At 38.0% G+C, this 18,491-nt stretch overlaps 5 protein-coding genes across 8 annotated transcripts; 1 reads left to right on the top strand and 4 right to left on the bottom strand.

Annotated features, from left to right (window-relative positions):
• Nucleotides 1–427: 427 nt before the first annotated feature.
• On the bottom strand, nucleotides 428–7,291 carry LOC104701792 (vacuolar protein sorting-associated protein 52 A). 2 transcript variants are annotated; one of them, XM_087456794.1, is made up of 21 exons: nucleotides 7,028–7,291; nucleotides 6,866–6,927; nucleotides 6,652–6,746; nucleotides 6,486–6,543; nucleotides 6,266–6,361; nucleotides 6,018–6,119; nucleotides 5,792–5,875; nucleotides 5,619–5,699; nucleotides 5,108–5,251; nucleotides 4,652–4,743; nucleotides 4,280–4,361; nucleotides 3,769–3,951; nucleotides 3,154–3,269; nucleotides 3,010–3,068; nucleotides 2,638–2,738; nucleotides 2,232–2,282; nucleotides 1,774–1,953; nucleotides 1,548–1,682; nucleotides 1,320–1,394; nucleotides 1,023–1,080; nucleotides 428–944 (listed from the first exon to the last, which is right to left on the bottom strand). In XM_087456794.1, the coding sequence occupies exons 2-21, from the start codon at nucleotides 6,890–6,892 to the stop codon at nucleotides 637–639; spliced, it is 2,127 nt and encodes a 708-aa protein (XP_087312920.1). In that variant the 5' UTR covers nucleotides 6,893–6,927; nucleotides 7,028–7,291; the 3' UTR covers nucleotides 428–636. The 2 variants fall into 2 exon arrangements, with proteins under 2 accessions (XP_087312920.1, XP_087312921.1); XM_087456795.1 differs by having other exon boundaries at nucleotides 428–941.
• On the top strand, nucleotides 7,252–9,099 carry LOC104701791 (single-stranded DNA-binding protein WHY2, mitochondrial). The gene is made up of 8 exons (XM_087456801.1): nucleotides 7,252–7,372; nucleotides 7,468–7,586; nucleotides 7,667–7,770; nucleotides 7,870–7,962; nucleotides 8,057–8,151; nucleotides 8,261–8,334; nucleotides 8,542–8,630; nucleotides 8,817–9,099. The coding sequence occupies exons 1-8, from the start codon at nucleotides 7,341–7,343 to the stop codon at nucleotides 8,940–8,942; spliced, it is 732 nt and encodes a 243-aa protein (XP_087312927.1). The 5' UTR covers nucleotides 7,252–7,340; the 3' UTR covers nucleotides 8,943–9,099.
• Nucleotides 9,054–10,717, bottom strand: LOC104712699 (GDSL esterase/lipase At1g71250). The gene is made up of 5 exons (XM_087456799.1): nucleotides 10,410–10,717; nucleotides 10,185–10,312; nucleotides 9,849–10,091; nucleotides 9,520–9,775; nucleotides 9,054–9,431 (listed from the first exon to the last, which is right to left on the bottom strand). Exons 1-5 carry the CDS (start codon nucleotides 10,681–10,683, stop codon nucleotides 9,208–9,210), a joined length of 1,125 nt encoding a protein of 374 aa, XP_087312925.1. The 5' UTR covers nucleotides 10,684–10,717; the 3' UTR covers nucleotides 9,054–9,207.
• Nucleotides 10,718–11,043: 326 nt separating this feature from the next.
• On the bottom strand, nucleotides 11,044–15,517 carry LOC109124718 (uncharacterized). Of its 3 annotated transcripts, none has more exons than XM_087456796.1 (11): nucleotides 15,180–15,517; nucleotides 14,832–15,064; nucleotides 14,581–14,728; nucleotides 14,294–14,401; nucleotides 13,941–14,104; nucleotides 13,677–13,842; nucleotides 13,277–13,413; nucleotides 12,481–13,168; nucleotides 12,164–12,276; nucleotides 11,704–11,959; nucleotides 11,044–11,536 (listed from the first exon to the last, which is right to left on the bottom strand). In XM_087456796.1, the coding sequence occupies exons 2-11, from the start codon at nucleotides 14,864–14,866 to the stop codon at nucleotides 11,261–11,263; spliced, it is 2,091 nt and encodes a 696-aa protein (XP_087312922.1). In that variant the 5' UTR covers nucleotides 14,867–15,064; nucleotides 15,180–15,517; the 3' UTR covers nucleotides 11,044–11,260. The 3 variants fall into 3 exon arrangements, with proteins under 3 accessions (XP_087312922.1, XP_087312924.1, XP_087312923.1); XM_087456798.1 differs by having other exon boundaries at nucleotides 14,581–14,732; nucleotides 14,837–15,064; nucleotides 15,180–15,511; XM_087456797.1 differs by lacking the exons at nucleotides 14,832–15,064; nucleotides 15,180–15,517 and having other exon boundaries at nucleotides 13,677–13,847; nucleotides 14,581–14,798.
• Nucleotides 15,518–16,002: 485 nt separating this feature from the next.
• LOC104701787 (COP9 signalosome complex subunit 5b-like) lies at nucleotides 16,003–18,483 on the bottom strand. Its single transcript, XM_010417529.3, has 7 exons — nucleotides 17,928–18,483; nucleotides 17,473–17,754; nucleotides 17,250–17,397; nucleotides 17,042–17,127; nucleotides 16,667–16,744; nucleotides 16,234–16,579; nucleotides 16,003–16,156 (listed from the first exon to the last, which is right to left on the bottom strand). Exons 1-6 carry the CDS (start codon nucleotides 18,315–18,317, stop codon nucleotides 16,487–16,489), a joined length of 1,077 nt encoding a protein of 358 aa, XP_010415831.1. The 5' UTR covers nucleotides 18,318–18,483; the 3' UTR covers nucleotides 16,003–16,156; nucleotides 16,234–16,486.
• Nucleotides 18,484–18,491: the final 8 nt, after the last annotated feature.

Here is an 18,491-nt window from a genome sequence, read left to right as displayed (position 1 = left end):
GGAATGGGAGTTCTGCTAGGATTCACCTCTGTTAATGATTTTATCTAAAATTTAATATTTTGACAGGAATAAAATAACTTTTCAGAGATCTTTTAAGAGAAATTTTATATCTAAAAGAAAACAAACAATTTATATTACTACAACAATATAAATTGAAGTGTATACGAAATAATTAATTAAATACTTAACATACAATTTATTATATAATATATTTATTTTAATTAACTTTATTACATCTTTAATCAAAAACTAATTTGTAATTTTGCTATACTAGATTAAAGTAAATATTAGGTTGCAACTTCTAACCAGTAAAAAGTTTATGTTTTCAGCCATGGCTAACTGCATTCTCTGTCCTCTCCTTTCTCAATTTTCTCATCCTTGTTACACTAATTTTATACCTTTGACAATAGTGAATTGTGGATAGACATTCCCATGAAAGTTTTCCATACACTCACTCAGGCTGTGAAAATAACCGTAAAGTGGGATAACAGTATCAAAAGATATTACAGGAACTCTAACTGGTTTTGAAAGATACATCATATAACCCATAATACCTGGCGCTTTAGATTCACTAGCTTAGAAAGATTGACTTATCTTACAATACTTTTCATAAGCAACCACATATGTATGTTTTTTTCAGAACGTCTTGGAGTATTTCCTGATCTCGTACATGATAGATTGAATGGAGACAAGATCCCTGTTCAGAGCAGATCCACCATCTATCTTCTTGATGCAGTCTGTGAGTCTTGTGTAATAGAGCAATAGTTGTGTCAATGCAGCTCTCAAGATATCCATACCGCACAAGAAGTTACTGAACGAAGTTATGATATCTTTGTCCATCAACTCAATCGCTGTCTTCCATCTGCTTCCGAAGTCCCTCACCAATGGCTCTACTTCAGCAATTGTTATGGACCTCTCTGGATTTGAACTTGAATCCTCAGCTGCTACATATTATTACAGTTTAGTGGTTTATTTTGACTTAAATGATGTGTGCAAGAACAAGAAAGACAGAAGTTCCTTACAAGCTCGACTTTTCACAAATTTGATCAAATCACTGAAATGTTCCACCAGCAGTTCTTCCTGCGAGATTAAAAAACCATGATTCAAGATAACGGACACATAATAATAACAAATGTTAGCATTTGTCTACGGTCTTTGTTTATCTTGACCAAACAAAAGTCACCATTATTGAAACTTGAACGAGGCTGTGTTGACATCGCTACTACAAAGCCATGCTTGTGTTCTAATCATGACACAAATTATAAAGGCACCAAAACTTCGAAAAGTTAAGATAATCAAATTGCAACATTGGCCCTTACCACAAATAACGAAGTGTTGCTCTTTAGCAATTCCTCAAAATGCATTTGAATTTTCCCACCATCTGGTCCCGCTTCCTAAAATACCAGAAGATGAGTTTAAGATATTATTCTGGTAGGATAGATTCAATAGATAGAATAATGATTCGTAAAAAGTTTGGATATGCTGACTGATTCACAAAAGGCATTTTAGGGTGCACTTAACATGAGACGGCCAAGGGTTTAACTCACCTTCAGCACAGCAATTGTCATATCGTAGTTGTTTATGAGAAACACAATTTGCTGCTTTGGCCTTGGGAACAACTTCGCAAGCTTGAGGATCAAGCCATCTACAGCCATTCTTAACCGCTCCAGATTTATATCAAGCTGCAGGGGTCATAGATAATTTCAAGCGATGATTAAGCGACGAGCTCAGTAACACATATCATTGGAGACAGAGCCAATGCTTATAACGAACCTGCCCATCTCCATATTCAACATTCAGGTGAATAAACGAAGCCGTGAATTCAGCATAACGCCTCATGACATAGTGAGGATGAACATCATCTTCCCATAATGTCTTAATGTTTGCATCTCGCAGACTGCTGAGGTGTGAGTCAAACACCATCTTGAAACGAGGCCACAATGATATATTAACCTGCTCCGTTTGAAAAATGTAAAAGATTCATTTAGAGAGGACTATGGAATCTAAGGAAATCAACCATAGCCGCATCTATAAGCTTATACTTAAAAGTAAAATGAGATTGAAATCAACCATGTTTCCAAGTTGTACCCAAAAAAAAAACACATATAATGACCAAGTGAAAACAGCTGCAGATGAGCACAGTAATAATGAATCCTTTTTATTGCTTTAACTGCTACATATATACTTAAAGAGTATATCAAACAGAATAAAAGAGATAGAGAGTTATGAACCTTGTCCAGATATGAATCCAGGCATGGAATCCTCCGCCGAGACATAATAAGCTGTAAAAAAAGGAGGGAAATTGAGCATTGCTTGACACTTAGTGGACACAAAAACTATCATGGCCCTTGCAAAAGGCCGGAATCATGAAAATAAGTAAAATTTAAGCTATACTAGATAATCATACAGTTGAGGCAAAATATAGACTGGGGTGGAACGCCTATATGGAGCAGTTGAAGGTATGTAATCTAGAAACATCTTTCCTAAGCCAGTGTCTCTGAATCTTTAGTTCGAGAGACATTAAGACTCATCCTTCCAATGCTGAGATAATATATATCTAACCATACTTCACTGGACCATTAACTTTCAGTGCATTCTCACATATGTATTGCCACTTAGTTGGGTTAGCGTTAATACCTGGTGGTGGTGTATTATGCGAATCATGAGCATCAGGCCGATAGCATCAAAACAGTTTGAAAGAACAGGATTGAAGTGCTCATCAATGACAGAAAATGGACCTGTGCCATGGAAAGTTCAGTATATTTCCAAAAAAATGCTATTATTATCATATCAATCGTAAAGTAGAAGGGTTCAGCTTTCTATCCGGAAGAAGGCAAGGTAATTTCTTAAATGCTGCTCACACCATATCAAATCTGTAACAACTAAGTAACGAACTTAACTATGTTGCGAGGATTTCTACAAGAGTACAAGATATACTGATGTGCTTTTAAACAGTTATCAATATCCACATAGTTTGGTATAGCCAAAGGGAGATAAATTAGAATTTACCTGCAAAGATTTCATAGAATATGGACTCTTCACCAAAGAAATCATCACAAAATATATACCTGTTAAAATGAAAACAAATGACATTAGGAGGTTGAGAGGTGAGGGAAAGTAACATAAATACAAAAGGGGAAATATCAACAGAACTCAGAAGTAGCTGTATCCATAAGTAGCTTGTGCAAGCTCCTGAAGAGCACTTCATAAGGATATTTGAGCGAGCTAGCTTCGGCTATGTGAGGGATCAAAGCAGGTTGATCAATTTCCTACAGCAGACATACTGAAACTTAAGTCTTTCAACAAACTTTTAGAATATAATAGGGGTACCTAATATGGTTAAACTAAACAAACTTTGGATTTACTTCTTCTATACCAGAAAAAACAAATTTTGATACTCAACTACATTAATGCAAATTGAAAGTGACAAAAAACAAATCAAAACATACATCTATTTGAGGAGCCTTCAAATTACGGACACATATCGTAGAAAGTACAACACTGAAATGAGTCAATGATTTGATTCCTATAATTTCGAACCTAAAACAAAAATATCTGAACTAAAAATCAAAGTGGGCAGTGGGCACTCCTATATAATGGTGTATATTAAGTTAATACAACTTCTAATCTATTTGTAAAGACGCACACCTAGTACCATCTTTTGTATTAAGAGTCAGAAAGGCAACTCAGTTTATATAATAAATCTGCCAGAGGATGTAGAATGGTCGAAAAAGTCAATCAGAAATGCTAATCGCTGTTAATGAATACCTTTATAATTTTTATCCTCTCACCCAAAGCAAAAACGGCAGAACGGTTCTTTAGTGGCTCCCTTGCTCTGGAGAAGAGGCCGGTGGTTCTAGTCTCCACCCCAATCAAGTCATATGCTGTGGCTATATCTAACTGTAGCTTCTCAAGGGCTTGAATATAAGCACGAAAATGTGCACTTAACACCTGAAATCAGATCTCACAATACATTAGGTGTAACAACAATTGAAAGCCTAAGCTAACAAACACCACTTTTATCTATAACCTGCATACAGCCTTTAATCATCAAAGCTCAATCAACAAAGAAAATAACTAGCTTTGTCCAACTCTTGCGAGAATACACAATAGAATAACTACTTGCATGTAACGTGCAATTGGATGTTTGTATTCACTACCGTACATTACAGAGATTAACCTAAGACAAATCTATCTGTTTATCCTTTCTCATCCAACTAAGACTATATAAAGAAGTTGCAGGATGGTGCAAGCAATCAAACAAGATAAAGAATATCACCTTGTTCATGGTATCAATGTAGGCAGCACGAACATCCATAAACACTTCTTTTCCATGTTCTTTGAGGAAGGAGATAATATACCTATCATTAAAATATAATTGGTGAGTGAAGTACATATCCACATATATTTACGGTAGAAGCAATATAATATCAAGCTGGACACCAGTAACATGTTAAATTCAAACAACTTCGCTAACATCACACAGGTAAAACCCAAAGCAAGCAAATCATCTGTAAGTTGATATTTGATAACCACAAACACATGTATGAGAAAATAGTTAACAGAAACATACATGCAAGACAGGAAATGTTGTAGTATAGTAGTTTCATGATGTCTAAGCAAATAAAGGGGCCTGGAGAGCATAACTCACTTGTACTTTAATAACACACTTTGTTGAAGAATTTGAATGTTTGTTTTCGGTTTCCTAAGGGCGATAAGCTTCTGGACAATAAAATCATACACCTGCAAAACGGAAATAAATCTTGCATGAGTACACATTTAGAATGCTCTGTCGTCATTTGGAAGAGAACAAACACAAATGACGCAGAATTAATACAATACTACAAATTCATTGAATTTACCCCAGATGAGAACTTTTAGAGAGAAGGAACAATGATTCATATCAATGAGGTAAAATAAGTTGGGTTTATCAGGAACATAATTGTTCTGTACTTATCTATCCAACAATTAACAACTTTAAGAAATATATAAGTATCAAATGTCTATTTTGAGTCAAAAGGTACGTAACTTTTTGTACCTAACACACTCCCTTATACGAAATCTATAATTGTCCGGTATCAGGTAACAGAGAAAGTAGATCTATAACCTTGGAAATAGCCTTTTGCCGGAGCTTTTCGAGCTCAGGCTCTACATCTTTTAAAGCTTTTGAGCTTTTAACTGCTTGATCTGCTTCTACAAATTTCAGCTTCTTACTCAGAATTTCGAGCGTTTTCATATACTCTTCATTCACCTGAATAAGGAAAATACTACGACTTATCAGATTAACAATAAAAAACCAACTCAACAATCCAATGTTGGCCTAAATGCACCCTTACAGTTTTACCCAAACACGTACTCAGGTGACATACAGTAAGGACTATATGAAGATTATTTAATACATTTTAGTTCTACTAGTATTGCACATTGTGGCAGCATATACCAAAGCTTAACCAGAACATGTTGTTTTTCTATTTTTCCCACGTTTGCCATAGTACAGCATATGCGCCAAATCAGTAATTTCTTACAGCATCAGAAACAATAAGAAAAATAGACACATACACAACATGACGAGATACCACAAATCTTGAACCCTACCAAAGCAGGATTTAGAAAATTACCTCTCCATCAACAATTACATCGATCATCTTCGGTGGCACTATAATGTCTTCGACAAATTTGGCTAGCTTTGATTCAGCCACCTGTTCAAATAGAAGAGCTCATTTGGATAAGTCACGTGTGGAAGCAGCAAGAGATAACACTAACTGATAGCAGTTACTGATTGGCTATATACCCTGCGGTTTTTCAATCTCAAACCCATGTCCATTGACTTTTCTTGAAGAATCTTTATGTCTGAACTTATAGAACCAATCTCTTCCTGAAAGAAAAGAAGCAAAGTGCGAAATCAGATTACAAGGAAAATATAGATACATGTATCAAAGTGGAGAAAGAAGCCCATACACACACACACACAGACACACACACAAACTATATAAATGACTAATTTTCAAATACAGTACCTGAAATCCACTGAGGAGAGTTTCCATTTGTGAGAGGATGCTGTCACAGTCACGAATCTGATCGTGAAGTGAGACTAGATTATCACTTTCTTTTATGTAATCCTGGGTATTCATGGAGGGTAAATATTTAAATAAGCTACTCACAATGTTGAAAAAATTCCCAAACTCGTAGAGGGGGAAAAATATGTTACATGGCAAGTAGACAATAACAAGTGCTACAATGTAACAGAGGTAAGAGAAATAGCAACCTCAATTGAATCCAATTCAACCTTTCGTAGATTGTTCTCTACCCCTTTTGCATAGTCTCTAAGTTTGGCACCACTGGATAGTATATTGGAAACAACCTGAGCTGACACACAAACAAGATAAGATAGGACATCATATCCATGGGATCCAACAGTTTACGACTAATCCACATTCTTAGTTTCAGCTTTCAAAATTTTGATCTCAGTTCTGTGAATAGCTAACCTCATCACTTTGACATTCTTCTAGCTCTTGTTGAAGCCCTTCCAATGATATATCCTCACTGCCCAACAAATCAAATTGAAAAGAGTAATGTCTATTAGATCAAGTGCGATAGGAGATTATTCTAAGCAGAATAATAAAGAGAAGCAGAAGACATTAGAAGGTTTACCTGCCTGAATCTTCTTCAAAAGCCAAGTCCCCAACAAATGCTCCTAAATCAAATCCATGTTTCTCATGATTACTAAAGTCACCCATTGCTTGGCCCTAAAAATAATTTTTAGATAGAAGACCAAACGCGAATTAGAGACAAACTTCGAAAATCATATAGGATCCACGAATAGGCTCGAAAGATCAAGAATGTGAAAAACCATTTGCAGGCTTACCAATGCGTCAATGGAAATGTCAGACATCTTGCTAATTTAACCAGAATGCTCGATCTTTCAACCTATACAAAAAATTTACAGTGAAAGCTTTTGTAAGAAATTAGGATTCAGAAGATGTTTGAACTCCAAGGGAAACGAAATCAGAATTCTCGAGAGATCTACCTTTTGAGTCTCTGAGATCAGTCTGAATCCGCCATTACAGTCTTCTTCTTCTTCAGCTTCAGCTTTTCCCAGATTCGTCTTCTCCAAAATCTGATTTTGGATTCCTAATTCAACAGAAAAGCCCATTGGGCTGTTAAAAGATTGTTTTTTTGGTCCACATGGGCCGTTAAAAGATAAAATTATAGGAAACGGGTTAAAAAATATGGGTCGCCTGTTAAAAACCCGTTTTGGTACAAATCATAAAACCTCGGTAGAAACCCCCCCAAAGTGACGCTTTGTACTCGTCGTTTCTCTCGGAATTGTGTAGAAGAAGATGATGAAGCAAGCTCGCACTTTGCTCTCGAGGTTACCCTAATTCCTCTCTTTTTTTCTCAAGAAATTCACATTTTAGAACCCATCTCTGATCTGGGTTTGTTTGTTTTTTTTTTCCCCAAAAGCAGGAGTCTTTGCGACCAAAGTAAGTCACTCTTGGAAGAGAAAGTGAGAGCTACGACGTTGCGTGGTTTTGCAAGCTGGTCAGATTCTTCTGCATCTAGAGGTGGTTTCTCTGGTCAAAAAGGTACGAACTTTGGTTTTGTTCCGTTTAGTCTGTTATAAAGAGTGTGGTTGCCCTAATTTTGTTTTGCTTGATTCGAAAAGATGCTGCAAAGCCTAGTGGTCGAGTGTTCGCACCTTATGCTATTTTCAAGGGAAAAGCTGCTCTCTCTGTTGAACCTGTTCTCCCCACTTTCACCGAAATCGATGTATGCCCCCAAAAACAAAACAAAAACCATTTCTTTTTAGTTTTGTGTGTGTTTCTAAGGCTTTTAGGTTCTCATTACTTACTGTGGGTACAATTTTAGTCAGGAAACCGTCGGATAGAGCGTCGTGGATCCTTGATGATGACTTTTATGCCTTCTATTGGTGAGCGTAAGTACGATGGGGCACAGAAACAGGTTTTGATCTTTTGCTCTCTCTCTCTGATCTTCTTCACTTGTGTTCTTTCTTGTCTGATAAATTGATTTTTGTTTGCTATATACATCATTGCAGTTGTTTTCTTTGTCACCTACGGAAGTTGGATCCTTGATTAGCATGGGTTCCAAAGACAGCTCTGAGTTTTTCCATGACCCTTCCATGAAGTCAAGGTTTGTTTTTTTTTTTTTTTTTGCTTCAACTGATGATGTTACTGCTGATTTTTCTCTTTCTAACACAGCATTTTCATGTTCTGACACACACATGTTTTTGACTCCTCAGTAATGCTGGTCAAGTCAGGAAGACATTGTCAATTAAGCCCCACGCGGATGGTAGCGGCTACTTCTTCTCATTGAGTAAGGCTTCTAATCTATCAATATTAATATTACTAGTGATATGGATCATCAGTCTGTATCCTACTGAAATAGTTAGTTACGGGAGCTTTCTGTTTGTTAAATTTAGAAGCTTGCACTTGTATTAGTATTGTAGTATGGCGATAACAGTTTTCCGCAGGAAATGGCTTTCTTTATAATAAAATACTTAGCTTCTGCGGTTTGTTGCAGGCGTTGTCAATAACATCCTCAATACCAATGACCGTTTTGTGGTTCCTGTCACAACAGCTGAATTTGCAGTGATGAAGACAGCTTTTAGTGTAAGATGAGATTTTTTAATTCTGCATTTTCTCTGTTCTGTTACTATTATATATCAGTTCGAGAACCAAAAACAAAGAGCGTTGCTATCCTGTCATATTTTAGCACATGAATCTGGATCAAGTGTTTATTATTTAAGGAGAGGATATTTGTGATTGTCTCTTAATCAGATTTTGTACTTTGTGCAGTTTGCCCTTCCACACATCATGGGTTGGGATCGCGTAATAGATCAAGTTGGTACTGGAACGCAGAAGACTACTTCACAACATCTAACGACTGGTCCTCAGCATATTGAGCAGGAGTGGGATAAATGAACTTATAGAGTAGTAGGAACGGAGTAAATTGACAATGCACATGTTCTTTTGTTCTGGAATTTGGTGCACACGAAAATCGGCATGCTTTGTTTTTGAATCTAACATATCCTCTTTAAGACTTCTAATCATAGGGCTTCTGCCCGTTTTCATTAGCACATATGTTATTTTGCAGTAAAAGCATTCTGGTTTAAGCTTTATACTTAGACAGATTCAACCATCATAACATACAAACTTCAAGACCGAGAAACACAATAACAAAAAGAAACTAGCGAAGGAGTGTCATCTGTTGAACATTGACAGGATATGCATCAGAAGGTGGGCCATAGAAAGCTCGTCTAGCCAGAATGGAATTAGCAGTCTGAGTAGGATGGAATGCATCCCAAAAGACATACTGACTCCTGTTAGGACAAGGATTCTGCATTGGCAGACATGTGATCTGTCCTTGGTTCCTCCCAATCCCGCAACAAGCCCTGTCCACTACGCTGAATCCTGTACCATATAAACCTTCTTTGATCAGAGTAGAAAGCATAGAAGAAACTCCTTTTTAACAGCCATATAATCTAAGAGGGAGGTATACCGTAAGCTGCTGGGTTGTTTAAGATGTCACCAATTGCGCTATATGTGTTTCCATATACAAAGATGGCTCCAGGTGATCGCTGGTTCAGCTGGTCAACAAGTGACTTCAGCCCTTCGTTAAATGTGCCTAGAATCTGATTCACACTGTCAACGCATCTCCCAGGTGGTCCAGCACCGGTGGCTCGTTGGTTTGGTATGCAGCCGAGTGGTGCTACTCCAGGTATAAATATTTTTCTTAGACCTAGGCTGTACAAAGTCTTCACAGATTCAAAAGATTATTAGAAGATTGATTAAAGGATAATACCCATACGAAGGTTTGACGTAACGTACAAGAAGTTGGCGAGCGTATTGACTGAGAAGTAGATTGGCAAAGTCAGCCGGTCTGTATCTGAAGCTGGAGGAGTATAGATTAGGCATAAGGTAGTTGTTGATATAGTCATTACTTCCAAAAACGAGAACCACAAGCGATCTTGCTAAGTAGTCCGTAAAGTTTTGGGGACTCATCATCGTTCTCAATTGGCTCAGTGTTGTCTCTAGATTCACCATTTGCTGGCTCAGGGTGAATCTTGCCCCCTGCACACACCACCATTATTCCTCTATCCGTTTTAACACTGTCATATCTTTTAACTAAAAAGTGATGACACAAAACTTAAAAAAAATATATACATAGTGGTAGCCTGATTCATCGAGGATGCCAGCAGCTGCAGACGCGTGATTTACTCCTTGAAGGATTCTATTGCCTGTTGTAGTTGGATCCGCAAAGGCAGGAGGCGATGGAAGTCCTAACAACTGAGCTGTTTTCACAGAATACTTGGTGTTATTAAGTAGATAAAGAGAATATATAGTAAAAACAGCCTAATGAATCTTTTAACAAATGAACTTAAATCTTACCTAGAAGATCAACGAAAGTCAAGCCGTTGCTAAATCTGCCAGTAGGACGGAAGTTCAAGTCGATGCCATAAGGGAGGTAATTGGCTCGAGCTACAGACTGGAGAAAGTTGTTGTTCCCAGAGTCGACCAACGAGTCTCCAAGTACAAACATAGCCGGAACTCTAGCTTGCCCGGTGACCAACTCAGGCTGCTGTAATATAACAGAAGCCATCACGGCAAGTATCAACACATATCCTCCAAAAGGAACTTTCATCTTTTGTCCGTTTGTGTTCATTGTTAAATTAGCTTGTGAAGATTGTTATATAAAGACCCTAAGAATACCCTAAGAATAGCATGCTGCATGTGACTCAAAGGAGTAATCTTCCGGAATTTCTGATTCAAATTGTAACGGCTCTCTCTCACACATTTCGGCTGCTTGCATAGCGAGTCAAAAAGCTTGCATCATGCGTGAAATTTCATAGACTAGAAAATTACGCAAGGCGACATGAGCATGACGGAGTTGCTCACCCTCTTCGGATAAAGATCAAGAAAATAGTGAGCAGAAGGTTATCTGAGACTGTAAAGGATAGAGTTGCCACGCTAATCATAGTAAATCTCCGAAGGCTGACAAATTTTGGAGATCAAGAGTAAGAAATGTGAGAAAAATAATTTCCCTTGTTGGACAGTAGTTTTGTAGTAGGATAAGAGATAAACAAATAACTAACATCTATAGGGCTCTGTACTCATATACACTTAATAATCATCATCAACTATATTTAATATTTGGGGCTCCTAGGATTGTTCCTTGTTGAGCTTCTAGTGTATCTAAAAAGATGCACATGCCACTAGAAATACAGATTTGGCACTTTTTATCAATCACCACTCTGTGTTTGTTTTCTGAGCTGCTTGTTATCCTTAGTTGCTGGTGTAGACTCTTCATTTACAAACGGTAAAACAATGACAGGAGCTGCTGGTACCATCTCCCAACGTTCTCGTAAGAAAGCATTAAATTTCTTGACCATTTCTTTACGGAACTCAAGCTCCCGAGTAAATTGATCGTAGAGAACAAAAGCCAGAACGTACTTGAAAGGGAAAATGACTAGAACCGTCGCAATGGATAGCAAAACCAGTGCTACCTCAGTAGTTATCTGAGAAAAGATTCAAATCATGTAACAAGGTTATATAACACCACATAATAGTGATACTATCACGACCACTATCAATGATTCTTGTCCCAATCCCAAAATTACTTAATAAGAGAGGGAAGGCATGTCAATAAAACACTTTATAACTTGATCCAGTTAATAAAACATACCTGAGGATGACCAGATAGTACAACTGTCCTTAGTTTTAGAAGCACTACATTCATCTTTTGGAGGTAGCTCTCCAGAACTTGCATGGCGTCTTTGACAGCAATAATTTTTTGAATAGTATTTGAGGAAGGCTGATCTCGAAAGGTAACTATTCCAAACAATCTTCCAAGACGGCCTTGTCGTCTGAGTCCCTTCAACGTAAGCATCCCAGTTGCCAAAAATATCAAAGACACAGGAAAAACGTACTGCAGAAGGTTCCTGAGGCGCAGAAAAGTATCCTCAGTGGTATCAGATCATTACTAAGCAGCAATGGGGATATAACAATATCCAACTTAAAGTAGCACTGATAATACGACTTATCGACATGCGACTACAAGTCTTAAAACCTAAGGATCATTCCGAATGCAACGCGCATGAGGTACATGGTTTCATAGTATCACATGTCTAGGTGTGAGAACCAACCTGAATATTATCGTTGATGCAAATGCTAGAAAAGAGACCGTCATGTAAGGCTCCTCCCAGCGCCTGAGTTTCTCAATCTTTGTGGCAGTTATACTCAGTGGTAGAATGAGTTCCTGGGAGAGAAAAACAAAAGTAGAAGAACAACATTTTGTCAGTCTCCACTAATTTTACTTTTTGTAAAATAATTTGCAGGGTAATGAAAAATAGTTACTAAAAAACCGAGTGCATTGCACACAAGAGTTGAAAGTTGTCTAAACATGAAGAAATAGGAAATCCTCCGAAACAATATCTGTATACTAATGGAGACAAAGTGTTACCTTAAAGAGATCAATGTTACTAGGTATCCCTTTGATGGTTGCAGCATTGATAGTGGCTTGAGTTTTTTCTACCACCTTGTATTTTTTTCTACATGTTTCAGCTGCTCTCTCTACAAGTGTCAGATCAGCAACCGCAAGGTGTTTGCTTAGAACTAAGCCTTGTCTTAACGAAGAGCTTTTCCAAAAGTTGATGGATGCAGTGGAACCCCAGGATGGAGACCTCATCCACCTTTTCAAGTAGACACTTCCATCTAGATCAGACGCGCTATCAAAACTTTCATTGGACTCTCTGGACGCCCTGGCTATATTACCTCGTTTGTAGGCTGTGTCTGCAACTTTAGTCAATAGTGGTCCACCCCAAAAATTTACAGCTAAAGTTTGACACACGATATCACCATAGGCTACTTGTTGAAGAAAATAGAACTGAACTAGTTTGATAGGATCATCTGGCAAATTCCGCATATACTGAAGAGCTTGAAGTCTTGCGATACAGTTAGATGCACTTGCAATTGCCTTTTCCTTACCCTTCTTTGCACCAAACACCTGATACAGCGATTCATCATCCTCTTCAGGCCCAAATTCTCGTAGAAATGTGTGCAATGCTATAACTTCACTAATAATTGCATGCCAAACATCTCGTCTAAGTTCACCTCCTAGGTCAACAAACTCCAGAACCCAAGTGGCCAACCTAAATGAACATTTTACAGGTTAGCATATATGTAAACGACCACCCAGGCATATGGCACTGTAAGAGAGACATCAGAACCACATCAGTTAGGTGAACATATGAACTCACCCGGGGCCGGACGAAACAGAAACTGCAGAATCAAAGAGAGAAAACCCCAGAGGCCCCACTTTTGCTTTCTCCACGGTTGACTTGTCCCCTGTGAGATCAAGTCTCAAGACCCCTTTGCTTCCCTTTATGTCAACTGGCTGAAAATGAAAACAATTCAAACACCTTAAAACGAAAAGAATATTTCCATGAGAAGAGTTCTCATTTCAACACCAAAAGAACAGCCCAGTAAGAGATGGGTTCACAAAGTTTAAATCAAACAACTAGTTCCAGCTAACATGACATATCTATGCAATGTATATGTAAAACTGAAGTGTTCTTTATTTCTTAAAATAAATATAAAACAGTGTTTGCTCGTTCCCTCCCTCCTGAGAGGACTTAGAAAATAAAGAGCTACATATACCTCAAAATAGAGAGCTTTATCAGTTAAAGTCAGTTTTCCAGGCCAAGCAACGTTATTCTCCCACTTTAAAACAGGTCCTTTCCTGTTAGAGGCCATGCATAAAAGTCTCTCCAATGACAACTGCCGAAGGTCTGTAGTCTGGTGTGACTTTCGTCCTTCGTGTATTCTGTTCTGACAATGGAAAGATACTCAGCTAGGAAACCAACGTTGGCTTCATGTTTCTTTATCAAAAAGATAAGTTATTAATGCAAATGTCATACTCACTTGACAAGTTCCTGGATGTAAGATAGCCAAGTCTCCAAAGAAATGCCTTTTTGATCAGTGGCAGCAGATAGAGCTTTGAAAAGGTTATGTACAGTAGCCCTATCAGCCAAGCCTGAAATTGCTGGAGCAATACGAACAAATGCCTCTTCCCCAACAAACCGTCCCTTCAACACCAGTAACCTTTCATCAGCATTTCAATCATAGTTTCCCAAAGAGCAGGATACTAACTGAATTTACAAACTTTGTTTGTTTATACTACTATTACCACTACCAACCTTCAGAGAAACAATAAGATTCAGTTCTGGAATACGGAACCTTTGTCCTCATAAAAAGCCAAAAGATTTAAGAAATACCTGAAACAAAGGTCTCTCTGAGGCATCACTGCGTGCATTTCTTTCCTTGCAGTATGGATTAGCCCACGCAAGCATTGTTATGAAAATTAGTCTCTGGAATGCAGGTTGCTACAAAGAAACATGCTTCACCGGTTCAGAAACCAAATAAAAGATTGTAAGAAGGTCACTGTTGACGTTATTGGAGGCATTTTGGTTTATCTTCTTTCAAATGGGTTTAAGAACTCTCCAATCCAGCAACTAAAAACTCAAGAGAGAATTCGTATAAAGCATCCATAACTCCAAGATACCTTGAGAGACGGATGAAACTCTGAGCTGTCCCTGGATAAAAACCTGAAACAGCAATATTCTACAAGGTACCGAGCATCTGTAGATAAAGCTGGAGGAACAAGTGTTTCAAATATATCTTGCATTTTCTTCCCAGTTATCCCATTCATCCTGCCATATATCAAAAAGGGTCAAATAAAAATGAATACTTTTGAAGCAACAACAAGTCAGAAGATGATTCTGTTTTTTTTTTTTTTTATATATTGGTTCTCACTCCCCTGCTAAACTGTTCGATGGAGATAATAGCATCAAAAGAAAGAGATCCTTTAGGTGTATCACTTAGAACAGTTTGCTCAACTGTAAGGAGCTCCTCCAAGTCTTCAACATCATGTTGATCCTCAAGCTCTACCTTAAGACTCTGACCTTTTTTCTTCAACGGAGAGGTTACATCACTCAAAAGCTTCTGAGATTTAGACACCCACCGACTAAATCGTTCTTGCACCGCATCTGCCATACAAACAAAAACAAAAACTTAAATCAAATCCTAGCAGCTGTTTCTGAGTTTTATGTTCCAAAAGATTCGTACATAACTCTAATAACTCGAGGAAGAGGAAGGTCTTACTTGGGTCGATATCGTTCAGTTTCCATTTCTTCTGGGCAGCAATTCGGAGTCTAGGCTTTCGATTAGAAGAACAATTTCTCAAGAAAGAGTAACGTCGATGAACACGAGCTCCACCATCCAAACGGAAAACAATTGGAAAATCTGGAGTTGCAGATGAAAGTTTCACTCTTTTCAATCCTCCCACTCTTTGCGCCATTTCTGTTTCTGTTTGCTGCTGAAACAAAAAAAAAAAAAAAAAAAAACTTTGCTTTTGGAGAGAGGAGGCGTACCGTGGCAAAACACCACCACGCACCACTTTACTTTTGTAAGTCTTAAATTATTGCTTTCTTTCTGGTTTCGTCTTTTATGTCTTTATTCTCATATAAAAATATCAAACTAACCAATGTCGACGGTTCCTTAATCCAATTTTATGTATCATTGATTGTTCAATTTTAATTCATTCTGAATGTATCACTCTCAAACTTATTTAAGCTGAAACAGTTCTTGTGAGATCAATATCAACAGCTACAAATTTCTGGATGGACCGCTCTCAAAAGTTATTTTAGCTGAAACAGTCCTTGTGGGATTCATTATCAACAGCTATAAATGGCTCCTGATATATCTTGTGTAGAAGTGATGTCATCCAACAACATTTTCCAGGCGCCCCCCCCTTATAGGTTAAGTCAGGGCAGCCTCAAAAAAGTGTTTTATACATGGCACTGTCTAGTGTTTGAAAGCTGTAAGTTATTATTCTTGCCTTGCCTCTAAGCTAAACAAAAACAAGGGAGGGAATTGGGGAGAAGAGAGCAGTGCGAATTATGAGTATAAGAACTAAGAAGAAAAGTGAACAACGAAGATTTTGATTTTCAATGACCATATTGTTAAACAAGATTAGACAGAGTTTAGTAGTCATATAGGTCCATATGCAAAATCAAGTTTTTGCAGATGCAATGTTGTTGACGTGTCCTTCCTCTTTCTCCTCTCACATTCATCCTCTCCTACCAATAACGTTTTACTTTTTAAAACATTAATTCCTGAATCCAAAAGAGTTTTACTACACAATTTGAAAACTTACTTGAAGCCATTCTATCCAGATGCGAAATGAACCCATTGGTGGTGGTCTGGTGGATGAAACAAGTGTTTGCAATTTTGGTCAAGGACAACATTGACCAAAATTTTCTTCTGTATTACTAGATCTAATTCATTCTCATTTGCCTTAAAACTCTTTACACAACAGAAAAAAAAAAGACACACACACATGAAATGACAACTACATAACAACAAACGATGGCTCAAATCCAAAACTAGAGACCGAAAGAATAACAACTTCAAGATGTAATCATAGGCTCTGTATCCGACAAGTCATTGGGAGATTTGTTGTTGGACTGACGCACTGAGTTGAATAATACATCTTTGATCACCTATACAACATTGACGGATTTGAATCTGTGAGATCCATCAATCTTAAGGGAAAGCCATAACACCATTATGTTTCAAGATTTACTAACCTGCGACATTAGTCCATGGACCTGTTCCACAGTAATCTTTGAGCTATCCCTAGTTATCTTAGTTAGTTGTGTCTCATCCTGAAAATGATCCAGAACACACGTCAAGCAAGATCTTTAACGCAAGACATAAGTGCGTGAATATATCATTTTAATTATACACAACACCCATTAACATTCTCCAATGTTCTATTTTTATCTGTTTAAACTTCGACAACATTTTCTCCTCTCAACTAAACAAATCACCACTAATAACCAGAAAAGTTGAAGAGCTATCATCTTAGTAGCTATACGTAGAGGTTCTAGAGAGGTAAAAACCCAGAGAAGTGGGATGTGAAAGGCAGAGCAATTAATATTTGATGAACCACTTGCACATACCTCTTTTTTCCTATGAAGGGATGACGGAACAATTCCTCCAAAGCGAGAATGATTCAGATGACTCTCCGCTTGCTCAAGCTTTTCAGCTTCAATTGTAACAATCAAGAAACGATTAGAACACATGACCTTTTATGCAGACATGACGAGAGAGAGAGAGAGAGAGAGAGAGAGAATTATATTTTTCTCCTACGCTATAAAAAAAGTTTACCCAAGTCTGATATTTGTCCGGCAACATAGTCTCCATTGCCCAGCAGTGGGGAAGAAGAAAGAGTGTTCACCCAGTACTTGTTCCATAGGAGATCCAGAAGGTGACTATCAAGAGATGACTTGAAATAAGTGATATCCAATGAATAGTACTGCCAGAACAAAAAGTCAAACGTAAGAATCTTCTTGGGAGCTTCCAATGAGGAAAATCAAGAAATAGGTGATACCTGTTTGCAGTGAACACCAAAGTCCTCGATTTTATTTAAAGGAATAGTTTGATACTCGGAAACAGGTTCATCTGGAGGCTTATATCCTTCTGAATATGTTCTGAATGCTCCAATCTCAACCTTACCAGCTGAAACAGTCCTTGTTGGATCAATAACAACAGCTAAAAAAGGCTCTTGATACTGTTGGTTAAGCCTCTGCGTAGAAACGTCAATACCCGAGAGCCAGCATCCATATCCAGGGTGGGAGTGATACCATCCAACAACATTCTCCAACCGCCCAGCCTTTATATAAAGTGAAGTTAAAATCCATCAAACTGTTTTGACTTGTAGATACTTAAAACGAACAAAAATCAAAACTTTACATCTTCTCGAAACCCATACGAACAGATTAAATCCCTAGACCATTCAACTACAACAGATGGAATCAAAGTAGGTAGGAGATGAGACACACTTACGAGCTTGTTGGTCTGAGAATACTCAACCATGTACTCATAGGCATCAGCCTGAGCATTAACCCTAGTCTCAGTACCTTCCACAGGCAAAGCAAAAGCATCCATAACAATGATAGCGTCACCATCGGTCTTACCTTGCATAAGACCCATGATTTCAATAGTGCCACCAGAGCGAGCGTGGACCACCATCTTAAGAAGAGCGAGCGCCGAGATCTTAACTCGCTTGAAGTAGTGAGGATCATTGGCCCATGGTTTCTCCTGCTGGAACCTACTCTGCGCAGTATCGTCGTAGTAGAAGATAGTGTCAGAGGTTGAATCAAGTTGGTCTACTGTTGTAATGTTGTTCTCGAGTTCCCATGTCTTCCTTGCCATCATCGTCGACGAACCCTCCATTTTTTTATACACTCTCAATTGCAGCAGAAATCTAGGGTTTCAATCGATGGAAGATTCAAGAATTTGAAGAATCAAAATTGATGAAGATGGTTGGAGACTGAGATGAGTGTGATCGATCCAACTTGCTGTGAATTGAAAACTGTGTCCGAAGGTTGCTTTGCTCCAAGAACACGT

The sequence above is a fragment of the Camelina sativa genome, chromosome 7 (assembly GCF_030686135.1).
Source record: "Camelina sativa cultivar CO46 ecotype springtype chromosome 7, ASM3068613v1".
Taxonomy (NCBI): Eukaryota; Viridiplantae; Streptophyta; class Magnoliopsida; order Brassicales; family Brassicaceae; genus Camelina; species Camelina sativa.
This window is presented reverse-complemented; position numbering and strand designations above follow the sequence as displayed.